This window comes from Marmota flaviventris, chromosome 4, assembly GCF_047511675.1.
Source record: "Marmota flaviventris isolate mMarFla1 chromosome 4, mMarFla1.hap1, whole genome shotgun sequence".
NCBI lineage: Eukaryota > Metazoa > Chordata > Mammalia > Rodentia > Sciuridae > Marmota > Marmota flaviventris.
In genome coordinates this window covers 11985731-12006647 of record NC_092501.1, presented here as the reverse complement: position 1 = coordinate 12006647, position 20917 = coordinate 11985731, and the positions used below count along the sequence as shown (strand labels likewise).

Below are 20917 nucleotides of genomic sequence, written 5' to 3'. Positions count from 1 at the left end.
GCAAATGCCCAGAATAGTCAGAGTCCAGAGAGAGGTAAAAAGTAAATGGGTTTTGGCAATAACTTGGATTCAGGTGAGAATCCAGGGCCTGGGTGGTGTCAAGAATTAGCCAATCATTCAAAGTTTTAATGCACAGGTCTTGGGTTTCATCTACAATTTATATGCAATGCCTAGGCACTAAATATATCTGTTAAATGAAGATTTTATATTTTCTACCAAACAATTTTACACTAGTAAGAAGAAAAGTATACATTTGACTAAAATAAAATTTAGCTCTGGTGATAATTTTTAAAAAGCTATTTAATACAACAACTGTTTGAAGTAAATAAGATACCTCAGACCACAAGGTAAGTGAGGAACATTATCCAAGTGAGAGTCTACCCCAGCACTTACCAGAAAATGTGCTTTATTTCACAATTGTTGGAGTAGTTCCTAGTTGTACAGCAATTCCTGATACTCTACTGCTAAAGGACTTTCTAGATATCATGTTATTTCTACTCCAGAACTAAAGTAGTATCTGACCCTGACTGACCTTCAAGCACTGGAAGCTATGCTGAGGCAGGCCAGTAAAGAGGAAAGGTGAGGACCAGAAGGCCAAGTGCCTCTTAAACTGAACATTTCCTACAGCCCTCTCACCCTAGAATGTAAGAACCAGCATGCTGTTTATTTACTACAGGGAGTTTATCAATAGTCAACTTCAGTTTTCACATTGGCAAGTAAAAGAAATTAGGCAAACTACTCGTAAAATAATAAAAGTTCCAGAAAAAAAAAAATACAAACTATTGTGTACATTTATGCTATAAAAGTCACTAAACATTAAAGAGAAAAATAAGATTTTTATCTGAAAAAATGTTGACATAGTAATAACTGGGATCACTTAAGGTCTGAAATATACTCCATCTAAAAATATCTATAATTTACGTCATATTTTCAAAGAATCTACTCTAAAGATTTGATCAATAATCATCTAGGGAATATTTATAAATTTATATCATAAGAAAATGAACAAGATCCCAAATATTAAACAGTCTAATTTCAACCAGCTAGAAAAACCCAAAGAAACAAAAATCAACACAATCAGTTCTTTACCTGCAGCTCCTTTGAAACTCTCTCTAAGTGATTAGTTATCTTTTTAATCAGGTCACTATACATCTGTTCCGAGTGTTGCTGGCATACACACTTATACACACAACTGTAAAACCGAACAAAAAACCAAGTTAATGAAGATGCACTTAACTCAATCTAAGGTGAAAGAACATTTTTAATATATTACCACTAATCAAATAATTCAGATTTGAAACCAGTGACTGACCACAACTTTTAATAAAAAATTGCCCTCCCCAATCAATGTCTGGATGGAAAAGATATTACCACTAACTGCAAATAATCTTGAGTAGAGTGCATTCCAGCACTAGCTATTCCAATACTGGTGATGATCCAAGGGTCTGAATATGATAACTCCTTAAAAGTCAGGTTCTCTCTTGCTTTTTTTTTTTTTTTTAAATAAATCAATCTCAAAATCAGGAAGAAAGCAATAATCAGTAGAAAGAAAGTGTCTAACTGACAAAATTGTCTGCAATATATTCTCTTTGTACATTAGTTGTGTGAAACAACATAGTTGTTATTTCTTCTTCCTGTCACTGTGCTGATTTTCCACACCAGACACTTCAGTCATTCTAGTCTCCTTGGAGACCTCCAGTTTCTTCATTATCTATGGTGGATGTGGCAGGCTGAGGTAGCAGAAGTCTTGATTTGAAAACCACTTTTGAATCAAAAAGTATAAATCAAACATCCAATCCACAAATGTGGAATACATAAATACTTAAGAGTCTCACTTTGTGTATTTTTTATATCAAATGCTGTCATAACTCAAAGTTGCCCTGAACCTCAATAAACCCTTTCAAACCCAAGCAAATTAAATCTTGACTTACCTGTATATCTGTTCATAGGATATGGGGATATAGTCACCAGGACTCTGGGTTAAAAGTTGATCTATGGCACCATCCAATTTTGGCCAGTATGTGCTCTTATAATCTTCAATAGTTATAACATTCATTACTACAAGTAAAAAGTAAAATAAGTATTACTATGTGCCACATAAAATGAACACAAATCATAGCAATTTTGTACTCACAAATTCATTCTTTTATTAACTACCCATCACATTTCAATTAAAAGGGAAAAATACCTGGTCAGAGAAGTTAAGCAGCTACGAATCTGTCCATCTTTAAAAATAACAAAACAAGTATTACTGGTTTCTTTCCCAGTTTTCTGTACGCTTCTGCCATCAATGAAGTATTTTCAAACATGCTGACCCTTAAAAGACTTTGTCAATTATAAGTGGCCTATCAGTGAATCACAAGAAGGTTCTAGGAAACAATAAACAGCAACAATATTTATAGATATTCCTGGGAAAATCTACCTAATGATAGGACTACAGGTATTAAGGTCTAAATGCTAACAGTCATCAAAGAGGCTGCCAGAAAATGTGTTTAGCTTTATGGTGCTGCAAGTACCTTTTAGTTATCACCAGAACTCTAACTTGGGCTCTTACCATGTGCAACTTGACAAGCCCACCTGAAAACCTGTGCGTGTTCTGGAGCCTGACATCAAAGTCTTACCTTATTCCTTCAGACAGACTCATTAATTATAAAGCATTTGTAATAGCTGGTCTTAACAATTTTGAGATCCAGGGGTGACAACTGCTTCACAATGGAATGTGAATGCTAATATTAAATGGAACAATGGAAAGCTAATACTAAAAAAGAGCTACTTGAAGAATATGAGATAACCTGCGACATAGGAGCTTACAAACACTGAATCAGTATTTTGCTGTTTATTTCACCAGAAACTGGAGAGCAGAAAGGTTAGGTGGCTTCCCCCAAGAACACATGGTTAAGTACTGGCAGAAGTACCAAGTAAAGGAAAGTCTATCACATTAGTGACTTCCAACCTTGGTCATTCAGGTTCAAGATTTTTTTTTTTTTTTTAGTTTTTGGCAAACACAACATCTTTCTTTGTATATGGTGCTGAGGATCGAACCTGGGCAGCACGCATGCCAGGCGAGCGCGCTACCGCTTGAGCCACTTCCCCAGCAAGATTTTTTTTAATCTATCAATTTTATTCATCTTTATTTAATATTTTCTTTAAACCAATTCAATTTCATCTTCACTTAACTTATTTTAAAGGACACTTGAGAAATGATCTACTGAATCATAAAACAATATAGTATAACCTTAAAAATATTTTGTTGGGTCTGGGAATGTAGCTCAGCAGTACAGCACCTGCTTAGCATATGTGAAGCCCTGGATTTATTCCCCAACACAGAAAAAAAAACAAAAAACATTTTCTTAAGTTAAAGAAGCCAGACCCAAAAGGATCCATATTTTGAGTCCCACTTATATGACATTAATAAAGGCAAAACTATAGGAAGAAAAACATATTACTGATTCCCAAGGGCTGGGTGGTAAAGGATTATCTATAAAAAGGTATCATGGGGAAATTTTTAGGGCAATGAATTATTTTGTATGGAACTGTGGTATTAGATACCACATCCATGCATTTGTCAAAACCAACAACACTGTATGCCATAAAGTGAATTCACTGTCAAAAAAAAAAAAAAGAAGAAGAAATCAACAAGGCTATACTAGTAAAAATGAAATCCCAACTGTGACCAAATAATTTACAAATCAGAACTCACAATGAAGAGAATGGAGAGGAAAAGAGTATTGGATTAAATGTAAAACTAAAGACAAAAAGAACTGTGTGCACATATGCACACACACACAACTAAGAGGCTGCCATATCACGCAGGGCCTTCTGGATCACTGTAAAAACTGAGTAAGATGGGAGCCTCTGGAGGGTGATCTGACGTACATTTTGTATGGGACCATTCCAGCTGCTGTGTTAAGAGTAAACTAATTTAGGAAGCTGTGATTTGGGGGAGAGGGTAGGGTTGGGGCCAAGTGGTGGCCTTGAAGATTATAGAGAGAGGTCAGATTCTGAATATATTTTAAAGGCAAAGCCAGTAAGAATTGCTAACGGACTGGATGAGAAATCTAAAAGAACGTTCAAGGATAACTCCCAAGTTTTTGGCCTGAGCACCAAAAGTCAGGGCTGCTGTTTACTAAGAGGAGGAGCAGAAAAAGCTTAGCTTATCTGCAGGTGTAGCAGATGCTGCTGGTGCCTCACCCACTTACTATTATGGTTTGATCTTAAATGTTCTCCCAAACCTCATGAATTGAAGAGTTGGACCCCAACATAGCAGTCTTCAGGGCTTTGGGGAGGTGACTGGATCATGAGGGCTCCAACCTCAGGAATGAATTTATGGATTCATAGCTTAATGGAGGGGGACTTTGTTATAAAAACAAACTCTTTGCTTCCCAGCTGCCATGTGATAAGCCACTTTGTTCTATCACAAGCTTCTCACCATGATGTTCTGTCTTGCCAGAGGTCCAAAGCAATGGGGTCATGCAATCATGGACTGAAACCTCTGAACCTATAAGCCAAAATAAATCTTTCTCCCCTTTAGGTTGTTTTGCTCTGATATTTTGTCACAGCAACGGAAATCAACATACCCTTGTCCACAAAGGCCAACTGTCAACACCTACAATTACTTGCCTCAGTGTTCTGTCTAGCTGCCATAACTTGCTCTAGAGAGGAGAGAGGCAGGTTGGGAGCGGTAGAGAAGTAGCCATACTCTCCAGCTACTTTCAATCAATGGCTAATGAGGATTCAGCCTCATTACCTCAGTAGATCCCTCTGCTGTCAGGTGAGATAACTGAGACATGGATGCTATACTAATACCCAGAGTTCCCTACAGGGATTGGGCTCAGAGTGGTGACCGACTCTGCCAGCTTCCTTACCTTCTCTATCTCACTTCCTCAACTCCCTTACAAGTGCTTCCTGGTCTCATTACCTTGTACTTAAAACTATTTGTGCTTTTTAAAAAAGAAAAAGGGGAAGGAAGGTCTCTTAAAAACAGAAAATCCATATTGCTTGCCATTAAACAGATGGCAATATACAAATAATACGATGTTGTCAAATTCTAGTGAGGTCCTGCTGCCTGCCAAGTGTTCTGAGCCTGAAGTTGGCTTTCCCTGTTAAAGAGATTGGCAGATGTTGAAAAGTGTTACACACTACATTTCTGCTCATGTAATCTAAAGGATTCAAAGAAAACTGAAAAGGAAATTATATTCTATGTGATACTGTTAGTGAATCACTTATCAGTATACCACCAAAAGCACACTCTACACCAAAAGCTGAAACCTGAAGAACAGGAGTGTAATGCTCAAAGAGAAGGCTGCCAGTTCCACAAAGCCAAGACCCCACACACTAGTCCTTGGGCTCCTGGCCTGCTGAGCTCAACAAACCACACCACGTGGCCACAGGTGGGGAGCGCGCCTACTTCTCAAGCACAGGAGTCAGACCTCAACAAGTCACCGAGTCAAAGACATGAAGGAGGAGGAGAAAGGAACTAAAATATAAAGTCCTCTAGCTATTACAAGTGTGTGTGTGTGTGTAAATAATTAAAAAATAAAAATAAAAAATAAAAAAGTCCTCTAGCTATTGGGACAGAATGGAGACCAACTTTGAAAGCAGAAACCACTGATGCCACTCAGGTATCTTTCTTATTTTTTAAAGAAATTTGTATTTGATTTTTACTTATTTTTTTTTTCCTTTTTTTTTTTTTTGGTGGTGGTGCTGGGGACTGAACCCAGGGCCTTGTGCATGGGAGGCAAGCACTATACCAACTGAGCTATATTCCTAGCCCTGTTTGATTTTTTTTTAATGCTCTGCTTTTAAAAGATCTTTGAAAAGGGGCATTTTTTAAAAAATGACGACAACCCAAGGAACAGTAAAGAATCTTTAAGCCTCTTTCCACATACAGAAAAAAAAGAGTTACATCTATTTCCACACACATATATAATATGCACCTATTTTCAAATACATTTTATTTAAAAATCAGATGAAGAAGTCAATTCAGCTGGCCTCACATGCTAACAAATGTAACCTTTTTCTCAGGCCAGCCAATCCTCACCAGTGGCAAGAGAAGCAGAACTTGGGCGAGTATGGGCAGAGCCAGAGGAGGCCTGAAGAGTGAGTATAAGCTGGTCTAAGGAGGGCTCCTCACACACTCCTCGGTCCACATTTATGATGACAATGCAGGGAACTTTAAGATACTGGTTATTTCTTTGCTAATACCAACCCATTCCTGATTAAAAAAAAACAAAAACCATCAGCAGTTTATTCAGTTTATTGGCAGTTTAAACACATAGCCTCATGTGTATAGGTATGCAGCCTTGAACTTATTAGATCTGCTGATTAAAGAAATGAAATCCCTTTAAACTTTCACCATTGAAAAAAATGTGGACTGACCAGAAGAAACTACAGTCAAAATTCATGCAATAAATAAAACAACTAGTTTACCAATTTAAAAAGGCAACATGCAGTGCTATAGGACAGAGTGCAGACCACATTGAGAAATCTCAGAAGACTAACAAAGCCAAATAAATTAGACAATATTTTTCAATTTTCTGTCTTGAATTTAGTAGTTCAGCATTAAGTATATATTAGAAAACAAAAGCAAAAAAGAAAAATCACTCATAGTTCCCCACCAATACACGGTGCATACCAGTCTTTTTTTTCAACATACATGTCTGTGGTTAAAAGATTTCCAGTGAGCTAAGAAATTCTTGAATTCTACCTTTTAAATTCCTTTTCTGGATATGATATGCAACATCAACAACTGTAAATCCAAATGAAAACACAGAATCTTGGGGCTGGGGTTGTAGCTCAGTGGTAGAGCACTTGCCTAGCATGTGTGAGGCAATGGATTCAATCCTCAGCACTAGATAAAAATAAGTAAATAAATAAAGGTATTGTGTTCATTAAAATCACACACACACATAATCCAGATAAAATTGAAATCACCATTAAATTACTAAATTTTATCTAAGATTTTCCACTTGAAAATAATGGATTACTTTTTAAGTCAATTTTAAAAAGCACTATAAGACCAAGCATAGTGTTGCATGACTGCAGTCCTAGTTACTTGGCAGGCTGAAGTAGGAGGATCACTTGAGCCCAGGAGTCCCAAAACAGGCTGGACAACCTGGCAGGACTCCAAATCCTTAAAAAATAAAAAAGGCGGTGGGGCAGGGGGGCTAGTTCTACAAAATCAGATGCCTACAAAGCTAGGCCAGTAAACACAAGTTAATAAATCAAGTTTGGTACAAGAATTTTACAAAAGAATGAACTGTATATGTCTTCTAGAAACATTCACATTAAAAAAAAAAATTTAAAGATCCGTGGTGTAAGCCTCAAAGATCATGTTATACAAGGCTTAAACCTAGAAACAGATAACAAGTTCACATGATCTAAATCCTACTGAGAAGACAGTTTAACCAAACTTTAGTAAAGTAAAATGAAACAAAGTCTAAAACACATGGAATAGCTGGAACCTAAGGTTTAAGAAATACCAGGCTGCTAATAAACAGGAAACTATTCGAGATGTATAACTCATACCAGGCAGTAATAAACACTCATCCTTTTTTTGACCAAATAACTTATCAAAACTCAACTTATTTACTTATTATTGTTGATCCATTTCACACTAAACATAAGCCCCATGGAGAAGAAATTCACCAACAGAGTACCAACTCCAAACAAATGGTAGGTATTCAATATTAAGTCTGAAGTGGACTAATTTAGTATTAAAATGAATGCCCACTAGAAAAAGTTCAAGGCATACTACTACTTAGTATTTGTTTTAGAATTAAGGCTTAAATCATATTTGATTTCACACAGGCTAAAGTAAATCAGGTTAATCCTACTAAACAATCCTTTGGATGATTTTTGGTGTTATTTCCTTGAATTTATTCAAGAGGGGAATAATTCAGAAATTACAATAAGCTTGGTCTACTGCAAAGGCTGATCACTACCTGCTTTCGGTGGTTCTCAAAAGTGACCTCCAGAGCAGTATCAGCAACAGTATCACCTGAAAACTGCTGCAAAAGCAAACTGCCAGGCTAGATTCTAGGTGGGACCCTAGATCTAACAAGCCTTGCTCCAGCTTGTCAAAGACAGCTCAAGCTTGAGAATCACTAACTAATGCCACTGCGTCGGTAGCTTAGGACAGCCAGGGGGTCACATTAAAGTTTCTCTTCTGTGTACTGATAATAAGGGGTTTGTCAGTTGTCAACAATTTGAATTAGTCAAATAACAGTATATATTAAAGACAATGTTAAAAGAGTAGCCAGAACTGTTTCACATCAGACTCTATAAGTGCTACTCTATATCCCTATTCCATACCCCCCCAAAAGTTACTTTCAGTTAAAATTGACTCTTTAAAAAGACTACAATAATGGCAATTCTAAAATAAATAATTAAGTCAAATTTAATAAGCTAAATTATGTCTGAAATAAACTTTTTAGATGAACTAAAATTATAAATTTGGTAATTAGAATGGAGTAGGAGGGCTGAGGTTGTGGCTCAGCGGTGGAGCGCCTGCCTAGCACGTGAGAGGCCCTGGGTTTGATCCTCAGCACTACATAAAAATAAATAAATAAAGGTATTGTGACCAACTACAACTAAAAAATAAATATTAAAAAAAAAAAGGAAGAACGGAGTAGGCAAAAAGAACTCTAGTTTATCTAACTCTAGCCAGCATATACTTTGTAAAAGAAAATTTGTGATTTCTTGTGATCATGTGTACCCAGCAGTCAATAACCACTTAGTATATCTGTGTTGTCCAAGACATTACCACTGGGCACAATATTCTGCTCCCTGCAGCACACAAGTATGACTGAACTCTTACAAGAATGAAGCTAACGGTCAAGAACAAAACTTTCAGAAAGGGAGAAGGCCTTGGCAATCAAGAAAGGGCATGGTCAGAGTGGAAGAGGAGAACCCGAAGCTGAACCAGGCAGTTTATCTAATAAGTGGGGGGAGGTAAGTTTTATTTAAGACAGAAAAATCCTAGCTAATATTTTCTCAAAAGGAAAGTAACTCTGATACAAATAAAACAGTGATACTTAGTTGATCCTCAGAGAAACTGATCAGCTTAAAAAAATAGTAAAAGAAGTTACTGAAATCTTTAAATATCCTTTTCCTTATTAGAATAAAACAAAACCTGCACCGTCTACTTGGGTATACTTTGATTTGCCAATAGAAGAAGGTAGCTAATGTTAATTCCTAGTGAAGCACTTGTTTTTTTAAGTGGGGTAAATCCTTTCAAAAACCTGTGAGTTTTAGGTGTTTGGGAAATTTCTAGGTATTAAGGTCTGTGGTCTGCACAATTCAACTGAAACACTGGACAATTTAAAATATCTGTGATCATTATGAAGTCATTCTTCCTAATAACAATATATCAAATATATCTAATGTGTCATTTTATATAGGTGCTCATTAACACATTCTTTAAGGGTTCTATGCTACCAACCCCTCACCCTACATAAAAACAAAAACAAAACCATAATAAACAAAAAATATTTTGGTCCAGGTAAGGTTATAACTATACCAATATCTGACACTATCTAACCTGTCTGGCCTTTGTATCAAATGAAGTACCTCTTCTCCCATTGTAAACTTTAAAACTTATATGGGAAATACATTGTTACTCTTTTACTGCTTAGGAATTCACACATTTTCTAACTTGAGAAAATGTAATAGAATAGCAGAAACTTCCTTTACTACTACTATCTCAAAACAAAAACAAAAACACTACCTAGCTATTAGGGCAACCAGGAAGAACTGAGATCTCCATTCTTTTAGAATGGTAACTGCACAACACTGTACTACAATTTCATTATCTTGAACCTATGACACAGTTCCTAACATGAACATGTTATAACAATATGAAATGGCCAAGGACTACCAAGCCATCCATTATGGTACCAAGTTCACCTAATCCAAAATTTTAAAAAATTCAAAGTTATTCAAACTTCAAAGTATTATCAACTGAGATTATATAGGTATAAACTACTGGTTACAGGTCTGCCATGGTTTTAAAATTCTCTGATGTCTTCCAAGATTTAAACAGGTCAATCTCTCCTTGGCATGAAGACCAAGAACATATGAATTTTGAAGGAATCACAAAAGGCAAGTGCTGACATGTATCCCAACAGAAAGGGAGCCATTCTTGCTCTGCCAGACCTGTAAGGTTCAGGATTTGAGGACAGGATACAATGAGGAAGAGATGGAAAGGGGTGAGAGGTGGAATGGAGATTGACTGCAAAAGTCTGTAAGCTGAAAAATAGAAAGAAGCTAGAAAAGTGTTATTCTATGAAGAAACTGGAAGACAAAGTATTAAGACTTGGGAGGCACAGATACATGCAAAGCAGGGGTGGGATGTGTGAAGCACAGGGCTGGTGAAGCAAGAGTCAAACATCAGCACAAGAAACACTCCTGCATCTACCTTGCTCCTTTTCTTCCTGTTCCATCTCCCACCCCTACCTTTTTTTAGAAGATCCTTTTCTACAAAACTCAATGGTTCAGAGAAAAGATGTTTGTTCACATATGAATACTCGGAAGTTCCTCAACAAAATGCAGCTCTGCCTTTAATCAGCTAATTAAATGCAGCTCTGCATTTAATCAGCAAAAGGTGAAGACCAACTAAGCTTGACAAGGCCATCTATACACACAGAACTGCTTATTAGCCTTTTTCGGTTTTAAATATGAATAGATGGCTAAGGATTTCCAAAGATTTACACAAAGTCTTAGAGATGGAAGACCAAAAAAAAAAAAAAAAAAGTTGACAAGCTAAAACAAAGATAATTTAAGTAGAACAAACTTTTTCTTAAAAAAACAAACAAACAAACAAAAAACACACTATAATTCTTACTCTAAGATAAAAATCAAGATCACTATTAAGAAAAAGTAGTAATCTGCCAGTGTTTAAAATCCAGGGATGAAGAAAAAAGAAAACATCCAGGAACTCTCTCAGAGCATTAAGAGAAACAGTATATAGCAAAAGTTAAAAGATTTAGAAGATCAAAACAGGAAATTCAACATTTCACTACCATGTTCTACAAACTACCATGTTTACCACCAACAATTTGAGAGAAAGGGATAATAGAGAAAATGTACAGAGAAATATTGACATGCTACTATAAGAAAATATCACACAAATTTTCTCAAAGGGGAAAAAAATGTCACAGAACAAGAATTAAAATGTTACCTGACTCCTTCATTCATTGTAGCATGCTAGTTTAAAGTAAATGAAACAACACTTAACAAAATTCTAAGGGAAATTTCACTTAAGAATCTTATACCTGAATTGTTAATAAAGTATAAAAACAATATTAAGATACTTTCTTTCTGTACAGCTGGGCATGGTGGGGCTCAGGAGGCTGAGGCAGGAGGATTGTAAGTTGGAAGCCAGCCTCAGTGACTTACTGAGGCCCTATGCAAATGAGATCCTGTCTCAAAAAAAAAAAAAAAAAGACTGGGGATGTGGCTCAGTGGTTAAGTGCCCTGGGTTTAATCACTGGTACCAAAAAAAGATATGTTCCACACACACACACATTCACCAACAAAAAGGACAATATAAAGAAGCAATCATTCCCATCTACATGGGAAGTTGCCGACTATGCACGGCCCCAAGGAATAAGCAGGAACAAGAGGACAGCTTCACAAGCAGACAGTAAAACAAACTGATTTGTTTGAGCATTTCAAAATTACCAGTCATCAGATGGTCAATCTATGAAGCTGCTAAAACTTTTAAGACTATATCTAATAAGAATTATGTAAATACAAATAAGGCAACTAATAGCATAGTTCTAGGTGAAAGAAAATGTGAGGATCTGAATATACTTTTGGCCCTTCAGGGATCAATTTACATAGCTATAATATAAATGTGTTTTTTATTAAACCAAAAATTGTGGTATTAAAAGAACTGGAGAGGTGAGGTGTGTAGAAATATAAAAGAACTAAATTCTCATCTTAAATCACAGGAAATCAATAACATATAAGCATGATAAAGTAAGCAATAACAATACATTAACACACTGAGATATGTGGATAAATGCCGGAAGAAACATCTAAATCAATTATAGTCAAATGATTGACTTTAGGTAACAGTTTATTGTATGTCTTTTCCTATAAATTGAACTTTTAAATTAAAACCCCGCACTATTCTAATAAGCTCAAAGCTTTGTTCCTTTGTTTGTTTGATGCTGGGGATCCAACCCAGGGCCTTGTGCATGTAAGGCAAGCACTCTACCAACTGAACTATATCCCCAGCCCCAGCTTTATTCCTTTTTAAGGCCAAAGTTTGGTGAATCTCAAATTCTTAAAAATGGGGGAAAAAAAAAATCTATCATAATTAAATTTTTGTTTCAGGATATCCAATATTCTAAGGCATAGGAGAAAAGAAAGCCCAGGATTTACCAACTGCCCCTTGACCGCTCTACCTGAATGTTCTTAAAAGAAACATTTACACTCAAAACCTTTATTCTTTCCATACCTGTGTCAAAGTCGGGGCCAGTTTCAGTCATCCAACATCAATCCTGAGTCTTTATTCTCCCTCTCTGGCACATTTCTGTAGATTCTAGTCACTAAATATCTATAAAATCTGAAACCTCCTTGCTTCCAAAACTTTATTTGTTCAGACCTCCAATTGTGGAGACTTAATTATAACCCACCACTAGTCTCCAGGCTTCACTCTCTCTACTCTCACACCAAGACATAGCAAGTAGACTTCCTTCCTTAACATCCTTCAGGGCCCCATGCCTAGAAGAAATCCTCCTTCTAACATGGCAAGTCCTTCACAATCCAGTTCCTTCTACCTACCCAGTTTTAATTTGTGCCACTGCACAAATGTTCCAGAAGTCATTTTAACTACCGGCCTCTCAAAGCTCAATTCCCCCCACCCACCTCCTCCTGGCAACATGTCTTCATATTCACAGGTATTCTTTCTTCTAGGCTACCAAGTATGTACATAACTTTACTATAGCATTTAATCATAATGTACCATTAATCTTTGTCTATCACCTCCCATATTAAAAAGATCAACTTGGCATACAATAAATAAATACTTCTTAAGTAAAAAAAAGACATTCAGATGTCTAATCAGCACACCTACAACTACATATTACAGATCTACAGAGGTTAACAGCCAAATGTCCACAAAAGTAGAAAGTAAAAGAGAGGCCAATTTGCCCTGCCAAGTCACACTACAAAGGGATAGCTACAGTAAATTTTTACATAGCACAGAACAGTTTACAATGTGGTTATATATGGTGCACAGTTTATAGAGAAAGTAAACAGCATTGATTTTCTTTAGGGATTTGACCTGGGCTTACATAAACACTAAAATGGCTTTCTCTTACAGTTTCATCGATGACATTTTACGTGATAAGTGTTTAAATAAAAAAAAGCAAGACCGGATCCCCGTAAGATCTTGATGGCTCAGTGTCTTCATCTGGGAAAGAGAACCATTAGTGACTGGGTTGAGATAATAAGTCTCCTCTGATCATGGAACATCATCATCAATCAGTGCAAGATCCTTCACTGGGTGTTTATGTAGCCAGGTAGCCCCAGGCCTACATGCCCTCCTTCCCCACACATACAGAAAGCCATTCTATTCTGTTAAACACATATGGAACATAAGCACATGTGGCATTCTGATGTGATACATCAGATGTGCTAATCTGCGCTTAAAAGCTTTAAAAACCACATATGTTTCTATTTCTTCTCTACCTCTTCCAAGAATGGCAAGGTCCAGAAAAGAGTTGCCTGCTCTTTACAATGAGATGGCATATGGAGAGCCGCAGCCAGCTCTCAGCCACTAATGTAACATAAGCAAGAAATAAACCTTTGTTATATAAATTCCTGAGATTTGGTGGTTATTTTCATAGTATGCTGACTAATGTGGAATGGAAAGTTACACTAAAAATTATACTTTCGGGTTGGGCATGGTAGCGCACACCTATAATCCCAGTGACTTGGAAAGCTGATGCAGGAGGACTGCAAGTCCAAGGCCAACGTCAGCAACTTAGCAAGACCCTGTTCTCCAAATAAAAACTAAAACGGGCTAAGAATGTAGCTCACTAGTAAAGCACCCCTGGGTTCAATTTCCAGCACCACTCCCTAAAAAACAATTAGGTTCCACCAAGAGAACACATTTAAGTGATATTTGGAAGACCAAATCAAAACAAAAAAAAAACATTATTACTATTGCCAATTTTCCTGCAAAGTAGAGACATGATTTGGAGCACTAAAACTCCAAATCTCTATGGCTTCTTGCTTTAGATACCTAGAATGGTTTCTTGCAGTGAACTGTGACTGACAAAGTATTTGCTATTAGAACAGTTACAGGAAACAGACTCCTAAAGGCTAAAAGTTATCTTTGGTTTTCTGATCTAGATGGATTGAAAGGCAGTGATGACACAGTGTTCCAGTAATGCATGGCACTACTGCAGCAGCCAAGTGTTACTTAACTATCAATGATGAACAATTGGAATAAAGTTCTTGAAAAAAACAATTTGGCTGTGATAATTATGATGGAAATAGGAAATGCGAAGACAATGGAGTGGCTATTTGACCTGATGACAGTGCAAAACTTAATGAAAATGATCCGATCAATGAACAGAAAAGTATCTATGGTTGCCATCAACACAGATGCATATGATGCACATATCTTAAAAGAAGACAGAAATAAGAAGACCTATTACAAAGACAGAAACAAAGATAAGATTATTCCAACATTTATCATAAGAAATAATGCAGGTCAAAAAACAATGGAGGGGCTGGGGTTGTGTCTCAGTGGTATAGCACTCATCTAGCACCCATGAAGCACTGGTTTGCTCCTCGGTACCACATAAAAATAAATATATTGTGTCCATCTACAACTAAAAAATATATATTTAAAAAAAGAAAATGGAAATATCTATAAAGTATTGACAGGAAAAACAAAGCAGAATAAAAAAGGCTGTGTATGTAGAATGCTATATCCAGCGAAAATCACCTTATAAGATGAAAGTAAAATAGACAAAAGCTGAATAAATTCAAAGCCAACAGAACTATACTCTAAGAAATATTAAAGGAAGTTCTTGAGGTAAAAGAAAAACAGATAAGGAAACTTGGATCAAAGGCTAACTATTTAGGTAAAAGATTTCTTTTCCAGCTTCTGATTATTTAAAAAATAAATTTCACATCTTATGATTCCATTCATATGAAAAATCCAAAATAGGTAAACCTACAGAGAAGGTACGCAGATGGGGGAATGCCAGGAGCTGGGGGAGGGAAGAACACATACCAATTGCTCAATGGATATAAAATATTATCACAGTGTGATAAAAATGTTTAATAAAAATCTTTAAACTTGATAGAGGAATAGTTATACAATCCTGTGAATGTACTAAATGCCACTGGATTGTTCACTCTAAATGGTTAATTTTGCTGGGTGTAAGACCCTGTCTCAAAATTTTAGAAAATATATAAAAAGGGTTGGGGTTGTAGCTCAGGGGTAGAACAACCCTGGGTTTAATGCCCAGGACTGCAAATACATACATACATACATACATACATACATAAAACAGCTAGCTTGATGTTGTGAATTTCAATTTCTAAAAAACATAAATGACTTTAAAAAAATTTTTTAGTTGTAGATGGACATTATCTTTATTTACTTACTTATTTTTATGTGGTGCTGAGGATTGAACCCAGTGCCTCAAATGTGCAAGGCAAGCGCTCTACCACTGAGCTACAGCCCCAGCCCCAATAAATGACTTTTTAAAGCAAAATTAATAACGTGTATTTGAGGGGTTATGACATATACAGAAGTAAAGCAATATATAATATCATAAAAGACAGGATGGAAGAAATGGAAGTATTCTGACATTAAGTTTTTATATTTTATATATAAAGCAGTCCAAATTATTTGAAGGTAAACTGTTATAAGTTAAATTTTCATATTGTAAATCCTAGAATAACCAACAAGGGCAAAAGAGTATGTTAAGAAGCCAAACTGGAGACAAAACTAAGTCATTAAAAGATGTGGAAAAAATTAAAAAAAAGAATAACAGATGAACTAAGTGAATTCAAACGGCAAAACAATAGATTCAAACCCTACTATACGGGTAATTACATTAAATGTTAAACAAGGCCATTAGAAGGTAGAAGTTGCTAGACTGGATTTTTAAAAAAGCAAGATCCAATCACATGTTGTCTATAAGAAATATACTTTACAGAGAGAAGTTAAAACAAAAGAACTGGGGAAGTCGTACCATGTAAAAATAATCCTGATAAACCTAGAATGCCTATCAGAAAAAGTACTCTTCGGAGTAAGATAGATAGCAATATAGACAGACATTCTATAATGATAAAATACCAAGAAGAAATAAGAATCTTAAACATGATGTACCAAATAAAGGATTAATGGATAGAACTAAAGATATATATATATATATATATATATATATATACACACACACACACACACACACACACACACACACAGGTAGATGATAGGTATAGATAGATATACACACACAGATATACATATATATGGTCAGGTTTTTTGTTTTTGTATTGTTTGGGATTTTGAGAAAAAGGAAAAAGAAAAGTTTATTGTTTTGCTAGCAAACGAGAAACACAGGGGACTCCTGTCCCAAAGGCTGTGATTTTAATAAAGTTGCCAAAGTCAGTATGGAAAGGATGGGCTTTTTCAACAAATAGTGCTGATATAACTACACATCCATATGAAAGAAAGGAAGTTCTGTCTTTATCTCACACTACACACATACATCAACTCATAATTCAGATCACAGATCTAAACTTCAAAGCTAAAACCATATAACTTCTAGAAGAAAATGCAAAAAAAATTTTCCTGACTTTGGGATATGCAAATACTTCTTAGGATACAAAAAGCACAAGCCATAGAAAAAAGCTGATAAGTTGGTTAACCAACATCACTGTTAACCACAACTAAATAGCACTTACTTGCCCAGTAGAAAATCAACTTAGAAGACTGACATTCAAGAAAATGAAACCTGGCCTATACAATTATCAATAAGTATTTGAAGCAACTGGCACTGTCATATATTGCTGGTGGGAATGCACAATAGTGCAACCACTTTGAAAAACAATTCGGCAGTTTCTCACAAAGTTAAAAAATAGCCAACATTATACCAAGAAATTCCACTTGTAGATTCTTATTTGACAATCTATCTTCATACAAACCTAGCAGCTTTATGCAAAATAGCCAAAACTGAAGACAACTCAAATGATGAATAGATGAATGAACAATGTATGATAGATATAGCTATAAAAGGGAATAAATAATTGATACATGCAAGAACATGGAATATCTCAAAAACAGAATGAGGGAAAGAAGTCAAACACAAAATAATAAAAATTGTATGATTACACTTACAAAATCCTCTAGTTACAGAGAGCAGATCAGTAGGTGGCTGGGGTGAAGGCAGGGTTACTAACTGCAAAGAAGCATAAGGTGTATTTTAGAGTGGTGAAATAAGTCATCTCTTGATTAATGCAGTGGTTACCGTAGGAAGCAAAGTCCTCCTTGGGCCTCATGCATTCCCCTGCAGGGCTCAGTGTGCCAAGACTACAAGGCCCTGAGCAACCCTTCCTAAACCTTTGCTATTCTGTATTTGGTAACCTTGAAAGATGAGGCAGTCTCCCCGCTAAACAAACAGCTGATTTGCTTTCGGCTTTCTATAAAAGCAGTGGATTCCCCCAAATTCAGTGTTCTTCAGCTGTGAAACACACACACTGAAAAAAGCATCCATAGTGCTAATGTATCATCCTTGTGGAATTTGGAAGGAAGGGGAACTTAAGAAAATATGGTGATTCTTATGTTGTTTGCTGTGCTGTAATACATTCCTTATCTCCAACCCAGGAAATCTCCCACTTCGGTCAGCATCTAGTAATAACAGTAACAGGCTAGCTTTTAACTTGCAAGTAGAGAAAAATCAAATCTCAGACCAGAAATATGAGTTAAAATTCAAACTACTCACCTAAAATGGGTACACTTTACTAAGGAGGAGGGAGAAGAAACAGACAAGGAAGAAAATGAGGGAGAAGAAAAAAGAGGTAGGGAAGAGGAGATTAGGACATCAGAAATTCCTTAGTATGTAAGAGAAGGAATCCAGACTTATGAATGACCGGAATTATAAAGTGTATTTATCCTATCTGACCCCCTCACCCCACCCCAACAAACTATGTTCTGAGAAGGACTTCACTAAGGAATTGAGAAGAATATTGGTGAGGGAGGCACTAATATGGGGATAGGGTGGGGGGTAGCTGTTCTTTGTAGTTCTGGGTAAAGATGAGCAAAACTGCCACTAAAAAGGGCTCTCTGATTTCAATGGGATAGTTCAATTTCCATAATGACAAAAGATAAGTAGAAATAACTCCCAGATTATAAAGTAAGCATGATTATTTTAATGAGTAGCAGGGTCAAGAGTGATTATCAGGATGGCTTGGATCTCTAGTGGCAGCTAATTATGGTGTCTTTAAAAAAAAATAAGCAGGCAGTATACCAAGATGTTACTTGATCTGTATAATGAGAGCTGGATACTCTTTAAGTATAACAAAGGTCTCACTTCAGTGACCACAATGGAGAGCCATGAGAAATCTCACCTAATACCCAGATTGAACCTGTTCAGACATAGAACCCCTGGAACAAAGGAGAGAATGAATTCCAAAACTGCTTCAAGAACATACCTAAGCCTTCCTTCTAGCCTGTTCCAGTGGAACACATGGCTATCTGTTAGAGAGACAGTGCAGTTGGGAATGGAAATCACTCAGATTTTTCAAGGATTACAGAACACTGGCTCTAAGCCCATACTAACCCTCAGGGACCAGCATGTCACTATAGTAAACCAGTAAGATCAGGGACTTATGGACATCACAAGATAAATGGCATTTTGGCTTCAATCCATCTCATGAGGGGCCCAATGGATCCAAGGTTCCACCCTATAATTTCCTCAGTTCCTGAACACACAGGTTAACTGCTCCCTGGAGGTAGGGCTATAGTCGAGGAAGGGCCAATGACCCAATGTGTGCCCCATCCTGTGAAAACTAACAAACCCCACAGTGACAAACAGTACATCTGTGTGGGAACAATAGAGAATACTACCAACTTCAAAGACTTGATGGTGATTGTTATGACATTCCAATTTCACCAGTCTATCTGGCCTGAGCAGGAGATAAATCTTGGAGAATGACTATATTATGGTAAATCACACCTAGTAGTGACTTCAATTGCAGTTGCTCTTCCAGATATGGCCTGATCACTGAGAGAAACCAACCATCCCCAGCACTCAGTGTATATTCATCAAGTTTCCTATTTCAAAAAAACACCAACAATTGTTTTCTCCATCACCGTTTTGGTTCAGGACCACATCAACAACACTTGGGCTATTTTTCACTATCTGGTCCACAGAGACTTTGAACATCTCATAAGCACACAAGTCCACTAAAACTGTCAGTCTACCCACAGGTATGAGTTTTCATGTATCCCCATGTCCCCACCTACACTAGCACTACCCAGCTTTTTAATATTTGTCAATCTAATAGGTGAAAAAAAGACATTCCATTACTGTTTTAATTTGCATGTCTCAGATCAGTAATACCTTCATCCCTTCTTATTCTTAAGATGTTCTATTTTGTAAACTACTTACCGATATGCTTTGCCTACTTTTTAGATGTAGCTGCCCTCTTACTATTGATGTACAGTTCTTTAATCTAGTCAAATCCCTTACCAATTTTAGGCTCTTTAAATATCTTCTCTCATTCTTTCATCTGTCTTTTAATAAATGAAAATTCTTAATGTTTGTACAACCAAAGCCACTGATTTTTCATCTGTGTAAGCTTTTGAATCTTTAAGAAGTCCTCCCCTGTCCCTATGGAAAGAGCTTCTTCAACGGTTCCTCTTAACTTTGTAGTTCTTTCCACATTTGGGTCTTTAATTCATTCAGAGTCCATCCTATTTATGTTGTCATTTGGTTTTTTATCTATATACTGAGCCATTCAAAAACCTATGACTTCTTTAACTAGTGATTTATAATGCCACCGTTATCTTAAGTTCCCAAATATAAATAGGTAATTCTCTGCTCTCTAATTTGTTCCCTGGGTCTATATTTCTGTTCTTACACTTAACACCAGTTGTTATTACTATAGCTCTGAAATATTATCTTAACTTCTGATAACACAAGCCCACCCAACAAAACAAATCTTTAAGACTGATTTAGTTATTTACAATCTTTATTCCATCTACCATGTAAATTTGAGGTTTTAGGTAACCGAGTTTGTCAAACCAAATATTTTGAAAGCACTTAAACTGAATCTCTAAATTAAATTGGAGAGAACTGACATTCTTATAATATCCAATTTGACCCAAGAACATGGAAACTTATACAATCTATTTAGACCCTCCTCTAATTCCTAATTAAAGTTTTTCCTTAAATATCTCATGTATTGAGTTACTTCCTAGAGACTTTAGAAGGACTGTTGATCATCATCACCCTACAAAAATAGCATTTACACAAACTAGTAAAGGTAGTCAGAAGTAGATATATACAAGAGTAATAACAAAACTATAAACTCCTACTAGTTCTGTTTCTCTAATTTAATGGTTTTTCTTGGTAACTGATTAAATTATCTGCAAGTTATTGGTTTTATCACTTCCCTTCCAGACTTTATACTTTTTCTCTTAAGTATTAGCCGGGACTTTCCTACCATGTTGAAATTGTGACAGGGAACATCCTTAATTTGTCTTAAAGTAAACATATCTAATTTTTTTCCATTAACTATTATATATGTACCCTACGTTTTTGGTAATGACTTTTATCTAGTTACCTTGTACTTCCAGCTTGCTAAGAGTTTTTATCATAAATAGGTGCTGGATTTTATCAAATGATTTTTATGGCATCAAGTGGTTTTATGGAAA

At 36.1% G+C, this 20917-nt stretch overlaps 1 protein-coding gene across 3 annotated transcripts in view; it reads right to left on the bottom strand.

The window, feature by feature from the left end:
• The window catches only part of Cacul1 (CDK2 associated cullin domain 1), a 64360-nt gene that overhangs the window by 41556 nt on the left and 1887 nt on the right, over positions 1-20917 (bottom strand). For all 3 annotated transcript variants that reach the window (XM_071610864.1, XM_071610863.1, XM_027930155.3), the window contains exons 2-3: positions 1932-2058; positions 1090-1192 (exon numbers count right to left, since the gene is read on the bottom strand). In XM_071610864.1, the coding sequence (XP_071466965.1) occupies positions 1090-1192; positions 1932-2058 (230 nt within the window). The remainder of the gene's footprint in view (positions 1-1089; positions 1193-1931; positions 2059-20917) is intronic.